At 48.3% G+C, this 26239-nt stretch overlaps 9 protein-coding genes across 9 annotated transcripts; 4 read left to right on the plus strand and 5 right to left on the minus strand.

Moving 5' to 3' along the window:
• Nucleotides 1–33: 33 nt before the first annotated feature.
• On the minus strand, nt 34–2211 carry DFL_002759 (uncharacterized protein; the record flags this gene model as incomplete). The annotated part of the gene is made up of 3 exons (XM_067631592.1): nt 34–1737; nt 1800–1922; nt 1993–2211. The coding sequence occupies 3 exons, from the start codon at nt 2209–2211 to the stop codon at nt 34–36; spliced, it is 2046 nt and encodes a 681-aa protein (XP_067494123.1).
• An 803-nt stretch (nt 2212–3014) lies between these two features.
• DFL_002760 (uncharacterized protein) lies at nt 3015–4472 on the minus strand (the record flags this gene model as incomplete). Its single annotated transcript, XM_067631594.1, has 3 exons — nt 3015–3991; nt 4049–4184; nt 4260–4472. The coding sequence occupies 3 exons, from the start codon at nt 4470–4472 to the stop codon at nt 3015–3017; spliced, it is 1326 nt and encodes a 441-aa protein (XP_067494124.1).
• Nucleotides 4473–5173: 701 nt separating this feature from the next.
• DFL_002761 (uncharacterized protein) lies at nt 5174–7363 on the plus strand (the record flags this gene model as incomplete). The annotated part of the gene is made up of 5 exons (XM_067631595.1): nt 5174–5248; nt 5314–5668; nt 5736–5829; nt 5886–7194; nt 7256–7363. The coding sequence occupies 5 exons, from the start codon at nt 5174–5176 to the stop codon at nt 7361–7363; spliced, it is 1941 nt and encodes a 646-aa protein (XP_067494125.1).
• Nucleotides 7364–7940: 577 nt separating this feature from the next.
• On the minus strand, nt 7941–9826 carry DFL_002762 (uncharacterized protein; the record flags this gene model as incomplete). The annotated part of the gene is made up of 7 exons (XM_067631596.1): nt 7941–8716; nt 8787–8791; nt 8857–9015; nt 9100–9154; nt 9321–9563; nt 9671–9710; nt 9812–9826. 7 exons carry the CDS (start codon nt 9824–9826, stop codon nt 7941–7943), a joined length of 1293 nt encoding a protein of 430 aa, XP_067494126.1.
• A 1128-nt stretch (nt 9827–10954) lies between these two features.
• DFL_002763 (uncharacterized protein) lies at nt 10955–12497 on the minus strand (the record flags this gene model as incomplete). The annotated part of the gene is made up of 2 exons (XM_067631597.1): nt 10955–12299; nt 12376–12497. The coding sequence occupies 2 exons, from the start codon at nt 12495–12497 to the stop codon at nt 10955–10957; spliced, it is 1467 nt and encodes a 488-aa protein (XP_067494127.1).
• Nucleotides 12498–12790: 293 nt separating this feature from the next.
• On the minus strand, nt 12791–14951 carry DFL_002764 (uncharacterized protein; the record flags this gene model as incomplete). Its single annotated transcript, XM_067631598.1, has 2 exons — nt 12791–14166; nt 14237–14951. 2 exons carry the CDS (start codon nt 14949–14951, stop codon nt 12791–12793), a joined length of 2091 nt encoding a protein of 696 aa, XP_067494128.1.
• Nucleotides 14952–15369: 418 nt separating this feature from the next.
• On the plus strand, nt 15370–16645 carry DFL_002765 (uncharacterized protein; the record flags this gene model as incomplete). Its single annotated transcript, XM_067631599.1, has 6 exons — nt 15370–15561; nt 15618–15673; nt 15754–15894; nt 15951–16135; nt 16208–16468; nt 16539–16645. 6 exons carry the CDS (start codon nt 15370–15372, stop codon nt 16643–16645), a joined length of 942 nt encoding a protein of 313 aa, XP_067494129.1.
• Nucleotides 16646–16932: 287 nt separating this feature from the next.
• On the plus strand, nt 16933–19055 carry DFL_002766 (uncharacterized protein; the record flags this gene model as incomplete). The annotated part of the gene is made up of 6 exons (XM_067631600.1): nt 16933–17543; nt 17601–17671; nt 17736–17802; nt 17873–17981; nt 18065–18364; nt 18492–19055. The coding sequence occupies 6 exons, from the start codon at nt 16933–16935 to the stop codon at nt 19053–19055; spliced, it is 1722 nt and encodes a 573-aa protein (XP_067494130.1).
• A 3435-nt stretch (nt 19056–22490) lies between these two features.
• DFL_002767 (uncharacterized protein) lies at nt 22491–23726 on the plus strand (the record flags this gene model as incomplete). The annotated part of the gene is made up of 1 exon (XM_067631601.1): nt 22491–23726. The coding sequence occupies one exon, from the start codon at nt 22491–22493 to the stop codon at nt 23724–23726; it is 1236 nt and encodes a 411-aa protein (XP_067494131.1).
• Nucleotides 23727–26239: the final 2513 nt, after the last annotated feature.

A 26239-nucleotide genomic window follows, 5' to 3' on the forward strand; every position in this document is an offset into this window, starting at 1 on the left:
TCATCAAATCAAGCTATTTCTCACCTTACCTCCTCAACCAGTAACGGTAACAGCAGCCTCACCTTTCTTCCCACCAATCTTATTGGTTCCATCCCCCAATAATACACTTGCCTGGATTCTTGCCTTGAAACCGGTTCTAGCCCATACGCCTTCAAGCTTCTCTAGCATAACCAGATGTTTTTCACTATTGACCATCTGGACGAGCATCTTTTCGTCAACATCACCGTCGAGTTCTTTTAGCATTGCAGCTTTGCCACGGCTGACCGGCCTTGGTTTGGTTTGTTTGGCCTGGGGTTTATTCCGTGGTTTAGCGGGGGGAGAGATAGCTGCCGGTGATGGTTGAGGGTTCGAGTTAAGCTTCGAAGGTGGGGTTTCTTGTAGAGTGTTACCCGGTGGAGTGGATGGGATGGATGCCGTTGTTGATAGCTGGGTGGCTGGTTTTGGTTGCGAAGCTACGAGTTTGAGGGTTGTGTTCTTTGATTTTGCCGCAGGTTTCTTCGGCTTTGGGGCAGCGGTGTTCTTCTGCGAACCAGCTGGCTTTTGCGAGCCTCTGGGCTTGGAGGTGGCCTTTGCCGCAGCAGGTTTCTTCTTCACCGAAGCTGCAGCTACAGCAGGGGCGGTAGGATTTCGTTTGGTTCGTTTAGCAGGACCAGCTTTCCCCACGTTTCCGGTTCCGGTGTTTTCGATATCTGAATCCTCACCCGATTCCTTTCGTTTCAGAGTAGGTGTATTACTTCCGCTGTTCCTGGAAACTTTAAACATGCTAGATATCTTCCCTGAAGAGCTTGGTAATGGTTTATCACCATGGACTTTATTGATTTTTTCAAAGTCCGGGAGAAGACGGCGTGGAGGGAGACTTTCGAATTCATCTTCGTGGAATGAGGCTCGAAGGGGTGATAAGTCGAAAGCTTGGGAAGATCGTGGGGGTACCTCTTTTGGGAATTGTTCCGGTGCTTGACTGTTGCTTTGTCCGAAAAGGGTGCCGGCGGAGGTAAGTGTACCTCGAGAGACGGGGACCGATGTATCAGTTTGTGCACGGGAAGGGAACGAACTATTTCCACCGCTCTCTCGTCGTAAATGATTGTGATGAGCTGTATCGAAAGGGTTGGCGGGGCTCTGAGTGGATAAGTGAGGGTCGAAGTGGTGAGAAGTCAAGGGACTGGCATATGGCTCTGTCTGTGCTGCGAAGCTAAGTCGACGGTGGGGTTGAAATGGAGTTGAGAGGTCGATAGTCGATTGACGGGAATGAGATGATGCTAGTTTTACGGGACGAAGTGGGGGGCTAGACCCGATGTCCGGTTGAACAGAGAATCTCATTGGGTCTTGATGCCGAGGGATCAGTTGACGGGGTGGTGGTTGAGCGGGGAGGAACCCTGTCTGGTGGTGAGACTCTGCGATTGATTGTTGAACTCCCATGTACTGCCGATGGGGTTGGGGGGCTACAGATCTTAATCCGGCTCCTCGGGGAAACAATGGCGTTCGATGTTCGACAGGGCTCACGGTGTCAAGTCGAGAGACTGATGCATCGGGTCCTGAGTATTGAACCTGATTTCCAACACTCATCATGGAGGTTGCGGTATCCGGTCGTTCGTATTGATGTCTCAAGCTTTTCTGCTGCTGGGATGCCTGTCCGGTCTCTGCATTATGGTGCTGGACAGGGCATCCGATGCGCTCTAAACTCGAGATGACAGATTGGTAGTCCTCTTGCTTGCAGAAGCGGACCTGCATCCGACGTAGCTATATTATTGCTTTAGCATCTGATATAGCTACACTGTGGATCAAACGGAGTAGGAACATACAGTGTGACTTTTCAGATTGACGTATTTCAACGCCATAGATGGAAATCGAATCATGCAAATCATGTTAGCAAAGTCAACGTATCCACTTTTCTGGTTGAGGACATCGGATATGTTGATCGATTCCTATCATTCCGCTCCATCAATTATCAAATCCATCTAGGAACCGAAGAACAAAACCATGGAATATGCATACCAAAGTCTCAGCTCTCCAGATGACCTTCAATACGAGCTTCGTCATACATGGAAACCTAGGATCAGAAGGTTGTTCGAGAGGTCCTTCATGCTGAAGAACAAGGTGGATATGATCCCGAGCTAGGTGATGATTCCAATGAGGTTTGGCATCGGGATGTGACATAGGAACCTCACAGAAGGAGTACTTGTCGATGGGGTATGAGATAGTCGTAGATGCCATGGTTGCTGCTGTTGCTGCTGCCTTTTTTTCTTTCTTGAAGCTTGTCAGCTATACAGCTAGCTACCTAGCTAACTAGCTAGCTCGAAGAAGGCAGAAGGTCGATGTGGGGTAGGAAGAAGAAGAGAATGAAAAGCTCTCGGAATGGAGAGATAATGACGAATGGAAATGAGCAGTTGCTGATGGGGATTGATAGAAAAAAAATATTGTAGAGATGAGAATGGTCGGTGCAAGAATGAAGAAGGATGAGATGTCGTCTTGGTGGTTGTGAGACTGGCCCTGCAGAGCCAGCTGGCCGAGTGTGGTAAAATGTGTGTTGTCGCTGCCGCCACTCGCACACCACCAACTTCAAGGCCTCCTTCTATATCTCTATCAACAGTTTCTGGTTGAAAGGAAGATGTTTTATTGAAAAAATGTTTAGATCTTCCGAGAAGTTCTAGACGATATGCAGGTACTAAGTGAATGTCGTAATGTTACTAGCAAGGTGCATATACTTATGCAATTGTGCTAGCTTACGGTCTCAAATCTTCAGGGTTGGGCCGCATCATGTATACTATCGATTCGGTATGCGTTAGAATATGCATTGCATTATAAATCCTATTTAATTTAATTAAATAGTCTGGATCGTAAACTCCATCGTGGTCAATAAATAGTCCTCGATGCAAAGCTTACGTACAAGGTTGGGTTAACGTTAATATGATGAACCCGAGTATCGATTAGAAACCGATACTAAAGTCCCTCGAAGCGGTCCTCTTCCATTATTTCACCATTCCAGCCGCCGATAGTTACCACTTACTTATATGCTATCAACCCTCCGAGTCCTTCAACATTTTCTCCCACACAGCTATCTGGCTCCGATAAAACTCAATATTCGCTGTTGCCAAATCCCCCAACGTATCCTTAAATTCAATCGCCTTGATCCTCTCAAAGTCATCAATCTCCCTAACCACGCTTTCATCGAAAGCCTCAGTCTGCTTCCTGGCATCCTCGGCCTCCCTCGTCAGCTCGTCGATTCTCAGTTCGAGTTTCCTAATCCTCTCCCGTCTCGACTGTTCGTGATCAACTCCTCTCATATCCTCCACTTTACTCCTAAAGAAACCAGATGCTCCCATTCCTGTCGAGTTCGGTGGCTGAGAAGCTAGCTGATCACGATCACAAGATGCTTTGGCGAGGTAGTCTGTTAATGCTTCGTAGTCTAACTGTTTCTGTTCTCTAAGTTTTAGTAATGACTTTAATGCTGCAATGTATGCGTCCATATCCTTCAGTGATGTTAAATAGTGCTGCTCGGAATGTTCTTTCAAATCTCTCACCCCGCCTGCCGTCTCTTCCACCGCGGTAGCAAATATCTTGATGTATGCCCTTAAATTAGGCTCCAGATCTTCGATTTTATGAAACTGTGTCGCCAAATCCGCATAGTCCAACTCGAGATCACCCTCTCGTCTTACAACTCTCGCAAAAACTCCAGAGACGTGCGTAAGATCTTCGGTGAGTTTGTCAGAGCGTTCGCGGACTTCGATGAATCTTCTGTCGGGCTTGTGGACTTTGGCAAACGCGTTTAAGAATGTATCCGTGAGACCGTCGAATACTCCGTTATCCGAAGCGTTGGAAAGGCGGGATGAACGATTGCGCATATGTGCATTCCAGTCCGGCGATTCGAGGAATACTGTCAAGAGAGGGGTTTTTCGGAGTACCGGATGGAGGGTTAAGCGTTTGAGGAAACGGTTGAGAGAGGCGGCACGGCGGTTCGTGAAGTCGTAGCCAAACCGGTCGCCTCGGACGTACTCTGTAGATTTGTCAGTCTCGACCTGATAATACATGTATTCCGAATTATGCGACATACCCATTCGCTGCTTATCGGGCAGCGGCGGGACCGCACAGTTCGCGTGTTCTTGATGAAGCGACTTGTACAAGAATACAAAGTCTGTGAATCGCCGGCGCACACCAACATGTCGTTTCTGGAAAGTAGGAAAGTCGGTCTATCGATTGCGACAAGTTGTTAGTATTCCAACAGACAGCATACTTTCAACGGCAGCGAAGTAAGAGTGGCATACGTCCGTCGTCACCAAGTAGGACATGAATGCATCCTTAGTACCATCGTTCTCCTTCTGGGGATCCGTGACCGTGCACTCCAGCCTTCCAAAGCGCGCATCTGCTGTATCGAGCTTGTCGGCGTTAGGGCCGGCTTGCGGCTCCGGGTCATAGGGCGGCTGGGAACTGCTGGTGGCCTCGACATTCCTCCATGACGAAGGCGAAAAGTCGTCCATGACTTTTTCCTTTCTTTCTACAACCTCAAAAGCGATAAAGAATGCTACGGTGCCAGTGGTTGATGCTGAAGGGAATTCAAAGGCGGTGGTAGACCGGGGCTGGCGAGGCCGGGATGCTTGCAAGCAGGATGCTGAAGCTGTCGCCGAACTAGCGACCTCGTGATATGGATGTATAGAAAAGTTGGCGACCTGGAAATGGCAGAATAGAAATCCGAGGTGGTGATATCTCGAGCTTGAGGAAGAATACTGTCGTTCTTGTATCGAGGGATTTAAGGTACCAAGTCCTTTTATCGGGATGTTGGTTTTGGCAGGTTGCACTTGCGTACGTCATGACGTTGGGGGTTTTGAGCCCCGCCGACGTCCATGCAAGCCACATTCGGGCCGTGCAGCTTCACAGAACTACTCTATAAATTTAGGAAAAAAAAAAAAAGAAATTAGAAAAATTACCTGATACATTCGTAGTTGAAAGATTTACTCTTAGTGATCGACTTACTCATGAAGTCCCATTTTCTCAGCCCTTCGGCGGTGGAGTCGCGCCAGGTAACGTGATCTGGTGAGTCTTCGCTTTTGGCGTAGTCTCGGACGTGACGCATATTCACGTCTCCCCTTCAACTCCACATCTAACATCAGCCTCCATAAAAGGACCGACCGTCTCCTTTTCCGCCAGCCTCAATTTTTCAGCATCCTCCTTACCTCTAACAATGTCTGCAGATAAAAAGTGGAATTCCGGCGCTGATGCTGCCGATGACGATGATGACGATGGCCGGGATGAGACGGTGGTTACTGCCTATGTATATACGGTGTTTAAGTCGCATAAACTAATGGTATACATCTGTATCAGGAATTCCAAGCAATGAAAGATGCCACCCTCTTTGCCATCGAAGTTTCAAATTCCATGATCGCACCTCCGAATGAAGATGAGGACGAGGACGCCGAAGGCGGCGGATCTAAAAAGAAGAAGAACAAGAAACCTAAATACAGCAGTGCTGAAGCCGCTTTACGATGCGCCGAAGCTATTCTTAAGAACCGTATCATATCTACTCCCAATGACATGATGGGTATATTACTATTCGGCACGGAGGAGACAAAGTACGGCGAGGGATCTAACAATATCAGTTACCCGAATTGCTACCTGTTGATGGATCTGGATATTCCAGATGCACCGAGTATCAAGGAACTGAAGCACCTGCTCGACGGTATGTTACCACCACCACCACGAGTTCTAATCGGACGACCGGACGATTGACCTTTGAAATACCACAGACCCCGATGAACTTTCCGCAATTCTTAAACCGTCAAAGAAACCAGCCAGCATGGCAAACGTCCTCTTCGCCGCAAACCACCTGTTCACCACGAAGTACGCTTCACTATCTTCCCATATCCCCTCAGACCGTACAACTAACCCCTCTCCAGAGCCGCAAACTTCAATTCCCGCCGTCTCTTCATAATCACCGACAATGACAACCCGGACACCGACAAATCCGCCCGTTCGTCCGCCCAAACCCGTGCCCGCGACCTCTACGACCTCGGCGTCCGCATCGAACCGTTCTTCATCTCCTCCCCAACCCACCAATTCGACAAAACCCTCTTCTACACGGACATAATATACGACGCCGGCGAAGACACAACAGAAAACCTACCGGATGCCGAAGAAGTCGCAAAGGCAACCGATGCCGAAAGTAGATACGAACAAATGCTATCAGCTATAACTGCCAAACAAGCGCCACGGAGGGCTCTGTTCACTTTAAAAATGGAAATCGGTAAAGGTTTCGTTATAGGCATCAAAGGATACCTCCTTTACAAACGTGTCACCCCCTCGCGATCCCATTACATCCACGAACGAGGCGAAAAACTTCAAATAGTCAAAGGTTCAACGACCCGTATGGTCGAAGAAACAGCACAAGAAGTAACCCCAGACCAAATCCGCAAAGCCTACAAATTCGGCGGCGAAACCGTCTCATTCAGCGAAGAAGACTTCAAGAAAATGCGATACTTTGGTGATCCGGTATTGAGGATTTTGGGATTCAAGCCACAATCCGAATTACAGTTTTGGCATAACGTGAGGAGCTCGACGTTTATTTACCCCAGCGAGGAGGATTATACGGGCTCTACGAGGACTTTTGCCGCCCTAAGGAACAAACTTTTGAACGACAAGTTGATGGGTATAGCATGGTTCATCGCCCGCCGCAATGCGGCGCCAGCGATGACAGCCATTCTCCCTTCCGTCGAACCGCAGGGGATGTTCATAATCCCCCTGCCGTTCGTAGACGACATAAGGCAAAACCCGGAGATACCACACATCGTCGCGCCAAACCACTTGATCGATAGGATGCAAGATGTCATCAGGCAGCTCCACATGCCCAAGGGTTATATACCAGAGAAATACCCAAACCCGGCGTTGCAGAAGCATTACAAGGTACTGGAAGCCATTGCGCTAGAAGAGGAGTTGCCGGAGGAGTTTGAGGATAAGACGGAGCCGAAGTATAAGAGTATTGAGAAGTACGCCGGGAAGTTTATACAAGACTGGGGAGATTCGTTATCGCAGGCGATGGCGGAGTTTAGGTTGACGAGGCCGGCGCAAGTTGAGGTGCACGGTACTAAGAGAGGACGGGAGCCGGCCGATGCGGCGGCGGCGAAGAAGGTGAAGAAGGATGTTGATAGCGGACCTGGTGATGCGGATAAAGAGATCAGAGCTGCGTATGATAAGAATACGCTTAACAAGGTTCGTTGCGATTCTTTTAAAACAAACGCGGAAGGGATTCACGACTAACCCTTTTGCATAGTTGACGGTGGCGGTACTGAAGGACTGGTTGAATTCGAAAGGGATGTCCGTTGCTGGGAAGAAGGCGGATTTGGTTGAGCGTATCGAGGAACACTTCGAGAATAAGTGAATATGCTGCAAAGCTACGAATTTTGGAGGTAAATATGTATTTTTCTTGTCCATCAGCGGTGTGGGAAAAGGCGTTCTTTCGGAACTATCGTATATCGGTATTTAGGAAACAAATGAAGTTATGATGAAGTCCAATTTAGTAATAATAGTTGGGTACGTTCCGTCTAGAAACCCCGTGCGAGAAACAGGGAAGGAAGACGTTTGTGACCGAATAGAATGAAATCAAAATGCAGAAGAAGCATGCGCATGTGCCCGCCGATGAAACCAAGACGCCGTAACTCCTCTAAAGGAGGAAGAAGCAGTTTCAAGAATCAAAATGACGGCCAGGAATGTAACAAGAAACCAGAACAGAAGAAAAACAAGCCACCCGCCGGTCCTGGTATATCCCCAATCGAATCCAGTGCAATGAACAATAAAATATCAGGTATCGCTCGCAAAGCAAAATCATGGAAAGAAGCGACACGAAGGAAGAATAGAAAGTAAAAAGGAGAAGGGAGGAGAGAAGAAGAAGAAAAGCCAATCTGTATCCACTCGACAAAACCCCCAGAGATATACCACTAGCGCCCTTCCCCGTCCCTTCACTCCTCGGGGGCAATCTTCCCCTTCCCGTGGGTGGGTCCGTTCTCGCCACCCTCGGAGTCCGGCTGCGATCCCCTCGACCACTCGGAGTCACTCTTGATGTCTCCCAGCTTCTCGGTTTTCGCATGCAGCAGCTTAAAATTCTCCTCGCGAACCTCTTGCTTCTCCCTCTCGCTATCAATCTCATCTTCCGCTTCGTAGTCGCTATTGAATCCGCTCTTGCTGCCCCCGCCATCTCTCCCTCTGATAATACCACTGAGCAACTTCCCATCGCTGCTCGTCCTGCCCTCCTCGTCCGAGGAAGTATCGATCGCCGGAGGCGGCTCAACCCTAACCACCGGTCTCGACAGCTTTTTGCTACTCTTGCTCCTGTTGATCTCATGCCCGCAATTCGAGCACAAGTTCCCAGCAATGGCCTTCTCAATAGCTCCTTTATCGTGCTTATCTATCACCGCCGCAATGGATTGCTGGTGATGCTGATGTTGATGAGAAGAAGCAGCCGCAGGCTGATACCCCGCCATCTGCGCTCCATGCGTGCATCCGTCCGGACAACCGCCCCATTTCCTCTTAAGCGATTGGAACTTCTTTTGTTTGGCCGCACGCTGGGCTGCTAGATTCAGGTCGTTCTTTGCGGCTTCGGCCTGCTCACGGTCGTATTCGGTCCAGGTGCGTAATTTGGTTTCGAGATCGTATTTACCCTTTTCGTTACGGCGCATGATGACGAATTGGCAATGTTCGACGTTCATCCAGTCTTCGAATTCTTCGACGGTGTAGTCTACTCCCGAGGTAGGGCTGATGATTAGTCGAGTGGTCCGGTTATTCGTTCATCATCGTGATCTACTTACGATACCTGTGGATTAAGAAAACCGATTAGCTATGATACCAAATCCAACGGAATAAGAACGAGAAACCTACCACTTCATCAAGAATACCCTCGTCATGAGCCCGTGCGTCACAAGGATAATAACACTTGGACAATCCGGCTCCGCAAACTGACGCCATAGGCTTTCGTTGAACCCGCTTACTCGGTCGTACGCATCTGCAGCCGATTCGCCATTAGGGATTCGGTAGAAGCTATACCGAGAGTCAGCCGGTGTAGATTAGAGGGGAGCCTAAAGAATACGAAGGAGACCGGAGGAAAGAAGTAGGAAAACTCACAAGTGACCATAAGCAGCTCTTTCCTGCCATATTCTCTCTTGATATGCCGAACATCCTTGGAAGTTTCCAAACTACACGGAGTTGTCCCGTCGTCAGTTACCGTATCCCTCCAGTGAAACTATAAGCATTGGAGGAAACCTATTACATCTTCGCCAAAGAAATCAGCATACCCATCCACAAATTTTCTGCCGAAACAAAAAAGGTTAGCAATTACAACTCACCTTGCTCCCTAATCCTCGGCTCCTCGTAGACCGTAGTCTTCTCTTTCCAATCGTCTCCCAAGCTTTCAATAATATTAGCAGTCGTCTCCCTCGTCCTTCTGTACGGCGAGGTGTAGATCTGTAACGTATCCGTAGGCAGAAGGATATCCTTTAACCGATGTCCCGCCGCGCGAGCTTGCTCGTGGCCGAACTGTGTGAGTTTAACTCTATGATCCGGGATGGTTTGGTGGATGGCTTTGTTTTCTAGAACGTGGGAATTTGAGTTAGGTTTTTCGATCTCGAAATCAATACAAGTATCTATCCCGCGGTGGATATCGAAAAAATAAGATGGAAAAAGGATGGAAACATACGATTGCCTTCGCTCTGAGCATGTCTGATAAGGATTATTAACTAGGCAAGCACAAGAAAAAGCGATGGGGTTAGTTCTTTTTCGTTAGGCATAGGCAAAGCGGAAGACTCCATGGAACACAGGAAGCCGTTGCGTTACATACCCGTGGCCGACCCATATTGACGACACTAAGTTGCAACCGGGATATCCGTCGTAGTTTATATAATGTCGATTGAAAAAACTGATGGTTTTCGGAAGAAGTGGTTTAATTGCGATAGTTGATGAATGATTCGGAATTCGAATTTCTCAAAAATAAAAAATATAAATAAAAAAAGTATGTCGTGAACAAGGCAACCAACAGAGGGGATCCTTATGTATATAAGAAATTCCAGAAATTATATTAACTGGCCAGGCGAATGCCAGCACCTTCTTTGGAAATCTTTAGCTGGCTTTGGCTGGCTTAAGGCTTTTGTGTTTCACCTTGGAATAGCTGACCGAGGGGTCCTTGACTGTGTCCGTGTCCGTGCCTGTGTCTCTTGCCTTGCAATGCCTCTTGTTTCCCGTTTCTTGTTCTGTGGTCGCGTCGGTCGGCGAGAGGGGAGTCACCCACTGGAATTCGAGTCAATGGCCCCGTGCTTGGTCGTTGCTTATTGCTCTTCGGGGAGGCAGAAGGAATGGTTTAATGAACGGAGAAGCCTTAAGCCGTTCCAGTTTTTCGGTTGGGGCTTCTGCTTAGGCCGCCTGATTCGATTATCACGCCGAAAGCTATTAAAATGCACCGCCGACCAAAGGAACCGGCTTGAACCAAAGGAAGGCTGCCAGTTGTGACAGAATACGTCAGTCGAGTCAGAGTCAGTTAGAGTCGAGTCCGGCTTAGCTGGTATCGATTCGGACTAAAAACGACAAGAGGGCTTGTGATCATTTTAACTTCATTCCAGATCGATACCTCCCAACAACCTTATTTATTTTTATCTATTTTATGCAGTCGGGTACCGTGGAACTATTTAAGTAAAGAGGGTATTCCGTCTTCTAACGACGGTGTGCTGTACTTGCTTGTATTTGTGTCTTTCCATCCAATGCAATGCTCGGGATTTCTATAACGCCTGTCCTGCTGCCTCTACCAAATGCATCGACGAAAAAATCTAGAAAAAAAAAAAAAGAAAAGAGCAAAAGGAACAAGCCAAAAAAAGGAGCCAAAAGACACTTATCAATCGCAAGGAGAAAAGGCCGCTTTTTTTCCCAGAAGGTCCGCAAGCGTCGCCATAGCCATCATCGATTCATCTTACCCGTTCCTCCGTAAACCCAATTATCGAGTTCCTTGCCTTACTCCGCCCGCAGTAACAGAAAACTCATTCCCGCGCCAGTTCACATCCCCGCGCAACATGCCATTAAACCAAATCGGTAGAGCAAGTGCCTCTCGTCCGAACCACTGCAGAAACCATGTGAAAATGCTTCGTTTCCGATCGTTCTTCAACCAGACGGGACAATTCGGGTCCTCCTTGTCGACGGTCGCGTATCTGTGAATATCCCGGTACAGGAACCAGTCCGACAGACACCAGGCCGCCACACTTGCCAGCCAGAACTGGCCAACCGTCCACCCCGCGGGCAAAAGATCCAAGTATTTTAGCCCGACCCCGCCAAGATACGACCCCAGAAAGCACTCCGTCCCTGGCTCCACAAGCGCTGCCCCCAGGACCGAGAACTTTCGCACCGTCAGCCAGCGACTACGGCGTGTCCAGTATTCGAAAAGCGTCATATCGCTCATGGGCTGGAAACACGGCTCGTTCAACAGCAGATGCTTGATCAATCCCGTACTCGTATTGTTTTCATTGTTGTACTTGATATCGTCTTTAACGCTATATTTCCAAAGGTGCTCTGCGATCAAATGGTCCTCACACAGTTTTGACGAAAAGTTCGCAATGCCGCCTTCGCCGTATGGGGTTTTGGGGCAGAGCTCCATAAGGTGTGATTTTCGGAACATGTTGCTTTTCCCGATCATGCAAGGGGCAACGGCGACGGTGTTGATTCCGACGTAGAATTTGGCGTGCGAACTCGACAGGAATGCCTCCTCCAACGCGCATCCGAGTCTATCGAATCGGCCGGTCTGGGGTACGAAAGCTTCATCGGTTTCGGTCGTATTCACACAGATCGGTAGGTGATGCACGACTTTCGCAGGACGCCGAGATGGTTTATGAGGTTCCCTGTCCCAAGGATGGCCGAGGAGGACATCGACAGCCCTCCCCATAGCACCGTGGTCCAACCAGATGTTACAGTCAACGATCCAGATGATATCGTATTTCGCTTTCCGCCAGCCCCGGACAAGATTGTTAATCTTGGGATTAATCCCGATCTTCTCGTCGCCGATGATCAAGCTGACATCCTGGTCCGGGTGGTCGCGAATCAATTGGTGAATTCCAGGGATGGCGGGATCATCCACGTCGGCAACGGTGAGTATAAGTTCGAAACGAGGGTACCTCTGGCGGACCGTAGCAAGGAGACATTCGATAAGGTGTGGTTCGGTTTGGAATTTGCCAGGAGATTTGATGGGTCGGATGACTGTTACACCGGGTGCCTTGGATTGGTCGAGGGTAGCGGATACAGCTTCTGCTCTCGGGCTTCCGGCCACCAGCTTCCGAGTTATTCCCGTCCGTCTGCGGTTTTTCATGTATGTTAGAGTAAAAGGAGACGTCGCCGTTGAGACGCTCATGGAAAGGACGGCGAACTCACATTCGGACATGGCCAAGTAAGCCAATTAACCAGATAACGACGTACCAGACAACCGCGACGGCAGCCGAAATTTGGGCGATTAAATCAGCATAAGGAAAGGCTTCTCCTTGTTGGTCGCCCATCGTTTTGGAAGCCTGGCGATGAGGCGAACAAAACGGACGGAAGGGGTTTTCTGCTAATGGGAGACGTGGAAGGAAATTAAAAGAGGGAAGGAGAGGAGAGCTGGAAGAGGAAGTGGAAGCTTGGGAATGATATGTGGAGAATGTAGCCGAACGTGCGACAAGGCAAAAATAAGCTATCGATGACCACGCCAAGCCTTGTTCGCCCAACTTCGAGACAATCCAGCCGTGGCCTGTAATACCGTATACCATGCTCTACTCTACGAAGTATACGCACAAAACAATTGCAATTGTGTCTAGTCCTTTAACATCGCCGCACGCCGCTTCTGCCGCATCAGATCTATCTGTTTCTGGATCCACTGACAGTTGTCTGAAAATTCGCAGCGCTTGCACTTCCAGGCCTCCTCGATGGGAACTCCAACAGTCTCCCGCTGCCCCTTCCACCATGATATTATATTATCCACGTGCTGTTTCAGCATATCATCATCCGCCATGTAATGCGCAGAGTCCATGAACTGTCCGTTTTGTTGCCAGCGATACACCACTGTTAGTTCCGGCGAGACCGTACTGATGGTCTGTTTCAGTTTCTTCTGGAACAGGGTGTAAAGCTTCTCGATGGAGTTGTTCTCCAGTAACAACGATAACTCGTCGCTCCCGGGTTCGGTTTCGTTGCCATTCCCCGCTAGCCCAGCTATCAAATCATCCGAGAAAGGTTCATCGGCCGGAATGTCGTGATGCTTGCAAAGTTTCTTAACCATCGACTTTGGCGTAGCCTTGATCATATCATTCAATAGCTGTCGGTATAGCATCAACTGAATATGAACGGATAACGATTGTGACGACCCTGGCTCGGGTATCCTCGCCGATGCCCTCGTCTTGAGATCGAGAACATAGGCAGGCTGTCCTTTAGGATGAGTCTTTTTTGGGCTCGGTGTTATGAAATCCAATATCGACTTTTGTTGCTTTGGAGTCTTGGGGTTTGGCGATGTCGGTTCTGGCGTCTTTCTCGGGCGTCCTCTCTTCTTTTTGGGGGTTGCTGGGAGCTCGCCGGCTTTCTCTTCCGTTGGAGCAGCACCCGTAATCATTGCCTCTGTAACATTTTCAGGTAGTGATACTTCCTTCGCTTCTTCTCTATCACCAGCCGTCCCCACAGCGCCATTCTCCTTATCATCTCTTTCCCTTTCAAATTTCTTGAAGTTCACTTCGTCTATGACCCCGTTTATGAATACACCATCGATCCACCCCCAAACTTCCAGCTCCCTTGTCAACCCCGTAGTCCGCAAACTTTCAAGCCCTTGGATCATATTCCATATCCTAACACCCCACTTATCATGAGCCGTCTTCACAGTAACCGGCACAATAGTGTGGACCTGCTCCTCCATTTCCTTGTGAATCTTCGTTCCGGCCTGCATTTCTACAGTCCGCCGCTTGAAACCTCTAAGGAGCGTATAATGGTACTGCTGTTCGCACCACATGTTGCACAGCAAATCGGATACCGACAGTTTCGTATTGCCACCCCTGTTGCGCCATCGATCTAACGGAGATCGAGTGTCCTCGGGTGCTTCCTCAATATCTAGCACCTGTCCTGCCTCCGATGTTTCCTTGCATCGGTCTTCATTCTGTTTCTCGGCTTCCTTGGCGGCCTTTGTCTGGGGCGTCTCATCGATTATTCCTATGCGCTTTTCAATATCAGCGGCCGCTCACCGCTAGCGGGGAACGTCAATTCGTGTAGGGGGCTATACCCTTGTCTTTCCCTGGAGCCTCAACGTAGCCCGTCCGTTTAACCCATTCCTCATACTCCCAAAGCACCTGCCGATCGATTTCCTCGTCATTCCAGTTCTCCTGTGAATCCCAAGTCCCACCAGATTTCTGCTTCCCTTTGCCTTCACCTTCAGACTGTGGTTTGGGCTGAGAGCTAGGAAGCTTGTGCGACACAAGGCCGGCCAGTAATTCTGCATCATCGAATTCTAAGTCGAGAAGAGCGTCGAGTGCAAGCGAATCATGGTATTCTTCCTGTTCCGTCGGTGCCTCCTCTTCGATCCGTACGCGAGCTTGGCTTGAACTCGATGAATACTGCGTAGGTTGGGTAGGTAGAAGACGTTCAAATGACCTCGCCGGTATAGTCGAAGTCGAAGGATTTTCATCCAAAATGGTCTTCACGACTATGGGACTTTTCTCATTATCCTGCTTCTTCAGCTTCTTTTCAAATTCTGTAAATACTTCTTCGATCGCGTCGGCATCATCATCGTCGAGTTCAAAGTCGATACCGTAGTCTTCTGACCTTGCAGACTTTTGTGAAGATTTCTCGCTAGTGGTGGTGTCTCGGAGCTGTGGCGGTGGTGGTATTGGGGTTGCGTTGGAGGCTGCTGCATTCGCTGATGAACGAGCATCGAAGGGGCGAAAGACCAGACGATTGGGCCTGGAAGCGGCAGCCCTAGCTGGGGTTCCCGGAGACATCACGCGACTAACTGCTTGCGCATCGGTCGGAAAGACGGCTATGAGGTCTGGATAGGTTTGGTGACGTCGAGCTCCCCCCTCCGTCTGTCAAACCGCCGTGTGGAGTCGGCGTGTCCTGTGATTGTGATAGATCCAAACGCGGGGTGCATCCTGCAGGCAAGTTTAACGTTAACCTCGAGTTTACTTCAACTTCAATCCGTCCCACTCATCCATCACAAGCCAAAGCCAAGCCACCACAGGCAAAGTCACCGTTGAGACATTAAATCGGGCAGCGAATTGAACGGCCATCGACCGAAAAATACAACACACCCCAGCCGAAGTTAACCGCCTTTAAAAGTCGAAAAAGATATAAATTCCCCATAACGGGAGGAATTCTTTTTATTTTTAGCGTGAATTTCCTATTTCCCTTTTTTAGACGATGTCGACCTCTGATCCGCATCAATATCCGAACGACATGGCGCTGGACTACGGTGATCTCACGCATTTGCTGCCGACGAATTATAAGCAGACGATTAGAAATTGGTTGGAGGAGGATTGTCCGTCGTTTGATTACGGCGGGTTTGTAGTTGGAGAGGAAGAGTCGGTGGCGACGCTTTACGGGAAAACTGCTGTATGATGCCTAATGATAAAGGTTTGATATCGACTGGTTTCTAACGGTTATCGTAGGGTGTTCTCGCCGGTGTGCCGTTTTTCAATGAAGTCTTTTCGCAGTTGGGATGTTCGTATGTTTAACACTCTCAAGATCTTCCCTACGGACCTCGGGATTCGCTAACGATGGGAATTTATATTGTGGGATTTGCAGCGTAGAATGGCATTTACACGAGGGCGAGTTCTTCGAACCAGTCAAGAAGGTTGCAACCGTCAGAGGGCCTGCTAGGAAGCTGCTTCTCGGCGAGCGAGTCGCATTGAATACCCTAGCCCGATGCTCAGGTATCGCTACAAGGTCTGTCAACTTTTATCAAGTTAAAGATGACCATAGACTTACTGAGAAACTTCCAGATCCCGCCTGATGCTTAGAATAGTCAGGAAGGCGGGGTACCAAGGCATCCTAGCCGGTACAAGGAAAACCACGCCGGGTTTCAGATTGGTTGAAAAGTACGGCATGTTGGTTGGCGGTGTCGATGCGCACAGATATGACCTTAGCAGCATGATCATGCTGAAGGATAACCATATTTGGTCAAAGGGTGATTTCTCGACCCGCCCCGTTGTGAAATTAGGCTGAGCTTAAGATCTTACTGACCATTATGATCATAAAGGCTCGATAACGAAAGCCGTCCAGGCCGCCCGTGCCGTAGGAGGTTTCGCAGTCAAGATCGAAGTAGAAGTCCAATCGGAAGCCGAAGCGGACGAGGCCATTGCCGCGGGTGCAGATATTGTCATGTTGGACAACTTTAATAGCGATGGAATTAAGATTGCTGCAAATAATCTGAAGGCTAGGTGGGCAGGAAAGTCGAATGTTCTATTGGAATGCAGCGGTGGATTGACGTTGGATAACGTGGAGAATTATATCTGTCAAGGTAAGTTATATTCAGTACTCTTGGAGGAAGGTAGTCCTGGGGGGCTCGCTAACCTATTCTCGCGTAATAGATATCGATATCATCTCCACAAGCTCGATACACCAGAGCGTCCAACATGTCGACTTTAGCTTAAAGCTCCCTCGAAGCTCATCCATTGCGGAGCAAGAGACCCTCTAGACGCTACTACTACAGCTACCATAGGTAGCAAAACTGTTTCTCAGGTCGTATTGACCTACACAAGACTAGCATCTATCGCATCCTAGGCTCGTATGTTTTAGTAATATATATAGCTATACTACTAAATTTACAAATACTCGTGGAATAGTCGAATGCCATCCAGGACAATCGATTGGTGAAATAACCCCGTATCTAGATGTATAAATTAACCATGAAGCGTACCAGCGTATAAACCACACATCCAACTTGTCCTCCACTTTCCATCCACCCAGGCATCCCCACCAACCATGTCCTCAATCCTAGAAGACCGATACGACCTAGAGCTCTCCAACGCTATGGATCTCTACCAGAACCAAACACCCATCAAAGATGATGGAAGCGAATACTTTGGCTGGTCGGATGAAGATACCAGCGTTTCTCCCGTCGATGAATCCCAATTTTTGGACTTAACGACGCCTATATTTACTCCTGCCGCGGAAGTCGAGATATCAAGTACTATACCTACGGGTATTCTAAATTCGGATATACTTCCTCCAATTCGAGCTGCTGCTACTTCGAGTCCACCTACCACCGTCCAGCTTCCGTCTACAACGCAAAATGCACACGAAATACCACAAAGCGTCGATGCTGCCGAAGCAGCGACATCAAGCGATCCAGCTACAGATCCCACCACAAGCCCTCAAGTGCCAGAGCTAGACATCGCAGGTAGAGTGCATAAAATCTTTCTCGAAAATCGAGTAGACGAAACGGTCACCGTAACATGGGAAGGACTTGACAACTCGTCACGACCGTCTGCATGGGTACTACAGAAGATTGACGAGATGTTCGCCGCATGGTTGGATGTTATTGATAGTAAAGGAAAGCTAGTGGTGAAGCTCAGGGGGTGCGAAAGATCTAGGTATGTTGCTTGTTCCGTTCGTTTGGCAGAGAGAGCCTCATAGTCATATTTCATCAGGAGCCCGCCGAAATGGGGTTGGAGGACGCTGGTATATCCTGGACCGCGTTCCCGTGATAATCAGAGATTCGGTACGCGATATTTTACGGGTTTTCAATACGTAGTCACGGGGCTTTGATGTTTACAGTTCTTTAGGAGCATTTGTCAGGATTCTCGAGCTCGCGAGGGAGGCTATCAAGTCGGATAAGATATATACAAAACGGTATGTGCGCTGGGACAAAAGATACCAAGTCATGGACTGAATATCAGATGCTAATTTAATCGCATATCAGAGATATATACTACAAAGACGTGGCCCTGTTCGGGTCACAGCAAACTGTCGACAACCTAGTCGATGATATTGCCTCCGCACTCGGCGTCCCGAGGCGAACGTTACATATCGTATGCGATCGATGCCTAGATTTTCTATCCGACTTTCAGTCGTCACGATAATTTAAGATTGACAAAAGAGCATGTGAAAATAGACAGCCGCCGCCAAAGGCCTCGTCTGCGGAGACCTGAGTATCTTTAAAACCGACGGCAGCATTATAAACTGCAACATCGAAGGCGAAGGCGTGCTTATCCCCTCATCCACCGACATCGAGAAGGTCGAAATCAGAGACAGCGATACAGTTCTCATAATCGAGAAGGAGGTAGTGGCAGATCATAACCAGGATTTCGTATCATTATTCACTAACCACGCCAACCAAAACAAGGCTATCTTTCGAACTTTAGCAGAGTCCGGGGATTGGAAGCGACTCCCTGGTCGCCCTATACTCATTTGCGTAGGTCGCAACCACCTTTCTCTCGCCTCAACCACCTTCTAGAAAAAAAAACAACCCTCCCCAATCGCCGTCATGATGATAGTAATAAGCTTATCTGAAACCTCGTGTTCGTGGAGGGTATTAACAGGGCAAAGGGTACCCCGACATCGCAACCAGAGAACTCGCCCATTATCTCTACCTCACCAAGAGCCTTGCCGGCCAATACCTTGACTTTTACTGTCTGGTCGACTATGATCCGCACGGACTGGATATCTACACTATGTACAAAAACGGCTGCTCGGTATCTCGTGCCGCCGGCCTGTTTTATGAACAAATGGCGGTCCCGGCGTTACGGCATCTTGGGGTGAAGTTTTGTGATATTTTGGAGCATTTCTCCGCGGAGGGCAATGGTAGTAACATCAAAGACAGCGGCAGCATCTCGACAAACAACGAAGAAGAGCCACGTAGTAAACGGGTACGATATGCTTTTTCGCCTCCGCAGGGAGTACTACCGATGACTGCGCACGATAGAGCGAAAGCAGTATCAATGCTCCGGCGGGATCATGATACGGCAGTGGGAGCAGAACACACCGACGATCTAAGGAAGCTGCTATTTGTGGGTTACAAAGCCGAGATCCAGGTGTTAGGGGACCAGTTGGTCAGATACCTAGGTGAGAAGCTGGGAGGGCAGAGGATCGGATTGGCTTCTTGAAGACAGATATTGGATGAAAGAAGGTTTTAAACTTTAGGGTAAGGGTTTTTTTATTGTGGAAAGTGGGACCGGTGATGAGGAGGAGGAGAGATGAGAGCCGGGATATGGGGTCTGAGGGATTTGAGGTTTCTGGAAGCGGGTGCCCGGTTCCTGGCGGGATGCGGCTTGTGCAGTAGTTGATATGATGCTTATTTGTTATTCAGCGAGTGTTCCTTGATTATGATATTTCGGTGTTATTTCTTTATTCCTTTTTGATACGACAGCGCAACAGAGGGAACGGAACGCTTAACGTCGGGCGAGAACTTTATTTTTTTTTTTTTTATGCCCTTGCGCTAACTGCGCGTAGATGGAAATATGGTTTGTGGAATGTTCATGTATACGATCACAAGGTAGTGGTCGGTAGATATCGATGTGTGGATACAATTGATAACCTGGGATTTCGTTGATGCGGATTCGGTGACACATGTCCCAAGCTTTAAGCATCAACCGGACTTCCTAGGGGTACCAGTTAGCTTCGAATTCGAGATTTCGTGAATGAGCTTTTGCCAAAGTCCGGTTCAGAAGCCCTAAATTCGTTTAAGCAGCTGCCGTATTCACCTTGGGATAGAATGGGGATTGACCACCAAAGTATTCATCTTCCAGAACAAGACAAGCTTGCAAGTTGATATCTTTACTTGCTCGCCCTGCGGTCTGCGAAACCGCCCAAGAGGTCACATTCTAATCTTCAAGAATTCCAAGTTACTTTGGTCAATGATAGTGTTCCCTTTGAGAGAAACCGAAAAATTCCCCGACAACATTGGTATAGAGTACCTCGCTTGAAGGTCGTGCTTCGCACCCCCACATTCCTCATCGTCCAATAGTTCAAAAAAGCCTTACCCGAAAACGAAAGGCGGGAAAGGTCTCGCTTTTTTTGTGAGGCGGGCGGGCTTTTCAATACCTAGCTGAAGATCATGATCATATGGACATAGCTAGCCAAGACCCGCATGTCGCCGAAAAAAATAGTCACCGCTTTTATGGTACGATTTCCAGCGGTGGTCGTTGGCTATTGGCACATGAGGCGATGGCCGTGGAGGCTGCCGGTAAGGCGGCTGCTGCTGATGATGATGATGGGCGGGCGTTGTGTCATGTCTGGGATATACGTGGATGCATTGATACCTATCACGAAACGAGGATTTTTATGTTGCTTTTGTGGGGTTTCACGACATGTCCTTTCGGCAGGATCTCATGGGGAGCTTTCGGTTGGGGGAGGAGGAAAGTTCCTTTGCTTTGTATATGTCGTGTGAACGAACCATGATAAGATTTCTAGAATGGGAACATCTGAGGTTGGACAGATATCCTAACCGTTAGCTAAACCACTAAGGGATTCGATTCAGAATGTAACTTGAAGTTTCCAACATAAGTGGAGCAAGATATGCGAACCGGAGCTCGGACGTCGGGATGAGGAGCGGTCACATTCCTATTCTTTCGAACAAAACTAAGCTCATCAGAACGAACCACTTGTACGACTTTCAAATACTGTCAACAAGATATACAGTACATCACACTAATGCAACCTGAAGGGAAAGAAAAAGGTAAGTAGCGAAATCCTGGGGTACCATACCACCTTCGCCGATGGGGCAGCACATCATTGGGGCTGACGCATGCGGCATGGTTTTTTTTTTTTTTTGCTTTCCTTGAAATGTTATATGCTTGTGGTAGACTTGTATCTTTTTTTCCCCACGATTTTGATCTGTGTTTGTAATTAATCTGTATCTGTAGTCTTATCTCCATACCAAAATCAATATTGCAATGCATCCCACTTTTTTCCTTTTTTTTGAGGTGGGAGATGGTACGATGTCATGTCAGGTGTTTATGGTGGGAGATGGGGGGGTTAGAAGGGCACTTTTCTATCTCATTTCGATTTAATTCATCAGAATTAGAGCCCGAATTGGATTTAAAACATCTCGGAACTGCTAGATTCTACACAAAGGTTGTATCCTATAGTGATCCTTTGAACGAATAACCAAGTGTCGGGATCTATATGGCGAGCTTGTTTTGAACTTGTTATCTTCGCTGTAAACTTCCCGAGGCAAAACATACCGTACCTTGGATATGATCCGTGATGAAGTTGAGGAGAAGATGATCACGGTGGGATGGCTATAGATAGAACCGCAAGCGCACATGCTTGCCCGTTAATTATCGTTGAGAGATCATGATCATCGGCCGGCAAGGTGCCTGTGGATCATTGTAACCGGCCATCTCCTCGGTGTTCTTTGTCACTTTATATATACTTCTCTACCCGACCGGCTACTATAATATTAACGAATCTCAATACCTCCCTGGCATCATCGATAATACAGTTCTCTACAGGTCTGCCTATGTAGCTTATCTCTGAACCCATCCCGGTGCGTGCTGCCGTTGCACTACGAGGTCACCCGTCCAAGTTTAGACCGACCTCCCGACCGACCCGTCCATGTATACACCCCCATTGACGTATGCGATTGTTTTATAGCGCGCATAAACTACCCGGACGAAGAGATTATGCAGGTTGAGCAGAGAGCGCTGCTGGGTTGGAGATAAGCGTTTACTCTCGTTCGAACCGTACGGTGGTTGTTGTTGGTATCGGCCCCCCAAAAAAGAAAGAGATCCAAGGGAATACCGAACTGCTCTCTCCCTCCTTCTCCATCTCTCCCTTCGGATTATCTCAATTAATCGTCGCCAACATCTTTTCTTTGTTCACGGTCAACCAAACAGCCCCCGGTTTCTTGCTGTTTCGGGGTGTTTTATTCGGATCGTTCTGGGCAGGAGAGGTAGCAGCAGACCATCAGGCTCAAGTCAAGCGGTGGCCCGGGTGGTTCTCGTTGGCCCTGTCGGGACCCTGACCTGGAATTAGCTTGCTGTCGACTCAGCTCAGGCAGGCCCAGCCAGTCTGCCAGCTAGCACATCACACCAGAAAGGGTCCGTGGAAACAAGCAAACAGGGCAGGTTTACTATACCCATCACATTACTTCACTCGATCCTGATCCGAATCTGAAATCTGAATCTGTTGGTTGGCCTTGTGCTCTAATAAAGTTCCAGGCTTCCCTTCTTCTTCTTCCATTCCTTTTCTTCTTCTTCTCCCTTTTCTTTTGTTTTGTTTCTTTTATTTCCTTACCCATGCCCCCGTTACAATACACAGCCTTACCTCCTCATCCTATAAATACGACAGCTGCTCATCCTACAAACCGACCTTCGATAACACCAACTTCGTCATCATTGTCTCCTTCCCTCCCAACCCTTGGCGGCTCCTTCCAGAAATCGGACGACAGGCTCCCAAATCAGGAATCGCTGCCCTCATCCCAGCCAGATTCAGGTTCAGAACGGACAAACACCGTCAACACTTTTGCTACCGGTGCTGCTGCTTCGTCGACAAGTCATGCAAATCGCTCATCTCCGACGTTCCTGCAAACGACCAAGATGATGGAAATTCAGAATCCTGTTGCTGCTCCTGTCAGCATTCCCGTGAAACCTTCAGCCTTGCCTCCTTCGATATTGAACTTCGGAAAGAGGAAGTCAAGTAGTAGGGATCCGAGTAGGACACCTCGAAGTGGTAAGGAGAGTTTGACACCATCGGTCGCAGCTCTTAAGATTCTCGCCGCCACTTCTATCCCACTCCGACCTAGTGCTCCAAAGTCTATCGTGAATGGGACTCGTCAGCGGCCTAGACTGCATCAAAGGAAAAGTTCGGACGCCAGTCCGACTTCCTTGGAATCGCCATCTAGTTTGTTGGACTTTGTGTTGAATGATGCTTTGGATGAGAAGCTATCGCTGCCCATCGCACGATCAAACTCCCAAACATTTCTCAATGTCTTACTCAGTCCGCCTGACCTGTCGGACGACTATTCTGTGGCAGCTAGCCCTCCTAGATCGGCACTATCTATCAGGTCGCTGTCCACGGAGTCGATACCTTCGCTCGCAAATGATGACGAGGGAACCTTCTCATGGGGCGCCCCCGTAACACCATCACCTCTGCGTCGGTCATCGAGACTTAACAAGACCTTCTCGCCGCCTGAAGAATGTATACTCGATCATCCACTGTTAGCAGCGGAACCCCAGGAACCGCCGTCCGATGAAGATGTAGATCATGCGAGCCTGTATACCGAACAGGAGAAGAAACTGGGTGCTTTCAGATTGTCCTTCAAATCAAACCTGACGGCCTCGTTACGAGTCCTACGTTCGGCTGCACGAACTTTCACAAGCTTGTCGACGCCCTTGACCCAGCCGGATGATTTCCTAACTCGCTCCATCCTTTCGATTTCGCCGCAATACAACACGGATGAGAAGAGGCCAAAGTTCAACGATGTACCGACCCCGGCCCTTCGCAGATACCTCAACCCGTCACCCAAGACGTTTTCTCGAGAACTGGGACAGTTCACCGACAGGAACGAAAGCATAAGTGCTTCCATCCAACTGGAGACTTACAAGCGCACGATCATCACCCCACCGCCCGAGGTGCCGGTAACCCGTAACCGCGAGGTCCGCGAGAATAGCGATTTTCTACGGGTGATCGTCCTCGAGATGAACATGCGGCGACAGGGCAAGCTCAGCGACACATCACAGGGCAAAGCACGATTCGTATTGCCACCTCGACAATCGACAAAGCTCCGGCCTTTGGGAGATGCAGCACATTGGACACCTATCAGTTTCGACTGAAGGACAAGCTTTACGGAATGTTCCTTTCGACGTGGCACGATCGTACCGAAGGCTGCCACCTCTTTCACATTACACGGTACAGGTCTGGGGGTGTACTTCTGAGACAAAATTGTTGGGTCGGACGATTCCAGATCCGGGGGAGCTGCTGCAGGGTCCGAAAGGCGCCATTGCCATTACACAAATTCGCCGTTTCAATGGAGCCTACCCGCACGACACGGGGGGCACACCCCCCCAGCATCATCCGGAGAAACACCTATGAGCTGTTTCGATTACACAACATTAATTATTATTTTCTCGGCTTTATTCAACTTTATTCGACGATACCCTGGAGACCCGGAAAACCACTTGCTTTCGTCATTCCAACGCATATCTTTTACCTACGATTTAATCATTATACCCAACCATCCGACTTTTTACTTTTGCATCAAATATCCTTTTTCCGGGCTTGCGTGTTTTTTTTTCTTTCCCTCGACCACTACCATCATTCGAAGTCTGACGACATGGTTTTCGTGAAACACCCGGTCCCGATTTTTGCGTAAACTATAGTATGCTTGGTGGACCGGACAAGGGATATCCCACTATCGAATCAACACATTGGCTGGTATCGACTTTTTGGAGCTCGTCACTTTTTTGTGTTATCGCGGGGTTGTTCGAAACCGTACCATACCACTTCATACTGGGGCGTTATCAATCGTTTATGCATTTTTTTTTTTTTCTCGTATGCGGGAGGCTTGGAAGCATTTGGTCCGTCTCCCGTGATACATTACTCACCACTTTTTCTATTTTTTCGAATACCCGCTGTTAGCATTGCTTGTGATTCAGACCCTTGGTTCGGAACCCAAGTTCGACTGCTGTCTTTCGTTTTCTCATTTTGACGGTTTATTGAGCGTCGTTTGTCTTTTTTTCTTTTTTCTTTTTTTTTTTTTTGGAATGGTGGGGTTGTGACTTTAGTACTTTTTTATTATAAATGGAGGGGTCGTTGTGTATTTTTGTATATACTTAGAGCGAAGAATCGAAAGCGGGGCGTATTGGAACGGGATGATCATCATTCTCTTGTTTTTTTTCTCTTCTCTTGTTTTTTTCTTCCTCGTGCATTAGGTGAGGGGTTTGGAAAGAGTGAACTTGTAAGATTCTTCCTTTTCTTCTTTTTTTTTTTGGTCAAGTGGTCGAAAGACGCTGTATGATGATTTGGCACGAAGGCGAAAATGATACCTATTGGATCAATCGAAGAAATTTTTAAAGAAAAAAGGTTTATTCTTATCTACAAAGCAACGAAGTGCATGAATTTCGATATCAAAGAAAAAAATTTTAAAATTGCGATCGTGAGTTTTTGAACGGCTGCTGTTCGGATGGCTTTTCACCGTGGGTTCTTTTCCGTAAGCATTGAGAAGGTAGATGCGATATCATATTTAAGCTTGTTTTTTCCCCACACCCCGGTAAGGAAGGACGTGCATGCCGGTACGGTACTTGACAGCCCCCGGGACTCTACGTATGGCAGACCAGCACGGATTTTGAGATCGGACGAATTGAGAAAAAAACTTGATGATGAAACAGACAACGTGATGTCTTTTTCTTTCAAGTTAGTTTGATACTTCAACTGGATACCGAGTTGACTAGCTTCATGCGGAACGCAAGCTCGTTTTGAAAAAGGAAATGGAGAGAAGGGAGGGTCATGTGGAGGAGTTGGCAATGCAGGGCAGTCGGTCATGACGAGAATTTTTCTTGTTTTGCAGCTGGGTGGATTTCACTTTAATGTTCCGTTAGCCATACTACGCAGGCAGAGGAAAATTCGGCAAGGGCATTCGTTTTCTGCAATTGAGGGATTATACCTAGGTAACTACATACTTTCCCCCATGTCTACCGGAAACCCTTGTGAGGAAAGAGAAGAGATTGGATGAAACCTTGTGGATTCGATTCCGATGGTTGGCGAGATCCGATGTCTGGTGGCGGGATTTATCGAGTTCGACTCTATATGTGGAATTTCTAGAAGCCTTCCCGAAGGGGTCGGTGGGAAAACATAACACGGGCAACACGTTGGTGTTCAGCGCAGGGGGTCCATTTGAGTCGAGCCCGGATGCTGGATATTTTTTATTGATGGGAAGTCCTACGTAACCGTCTCGTACCCAAAGGGAGGGGCCTTTGTTCATCCCAGGGCTCTATAGCATTTTCGGTCGTCTACTGTCCGTATATAGGCAGTCGATATCTTCGGTTGAGGTCCTTCGGCTATCTTCCACAGTTTTGTCTATTCTTAGACTTATACATATCAAATGGTTACACGGATAAACCGTATACCGAAAGCCCAATGGTCTTTCATCTAACCCAAACGCCAAACTTCAATCCGATAACCCAAATAAACCGAGTACGAGACGACCGAATAAAAGACATTTGAAAAGGAAGGGAAAATGCATGCATCGATCACAATCCCGGCGCCTGCCGCATCCCCTCATAAACTTCCCAATCCCCACGAACCCCCTGCTATCCCTCCCCGCCTTCGACATCAACCCTCCCCTCAA

Source organism: Arthrobotrys flagrans (genome assembly GCF_004000055.1).
Source record: "Arthrobotrys flagrans strain CBS H-5679 chromosome Unknown unitig_3, whole genome shotgun sequence".
NCBI classification, from domain to species: Eukaryota; Fungi; Ascomycota; class Orbiliomycetes; order Orbiliales; family Orbiliaceae; genus Arthrobotrys; species Arthrobotrys flagrans.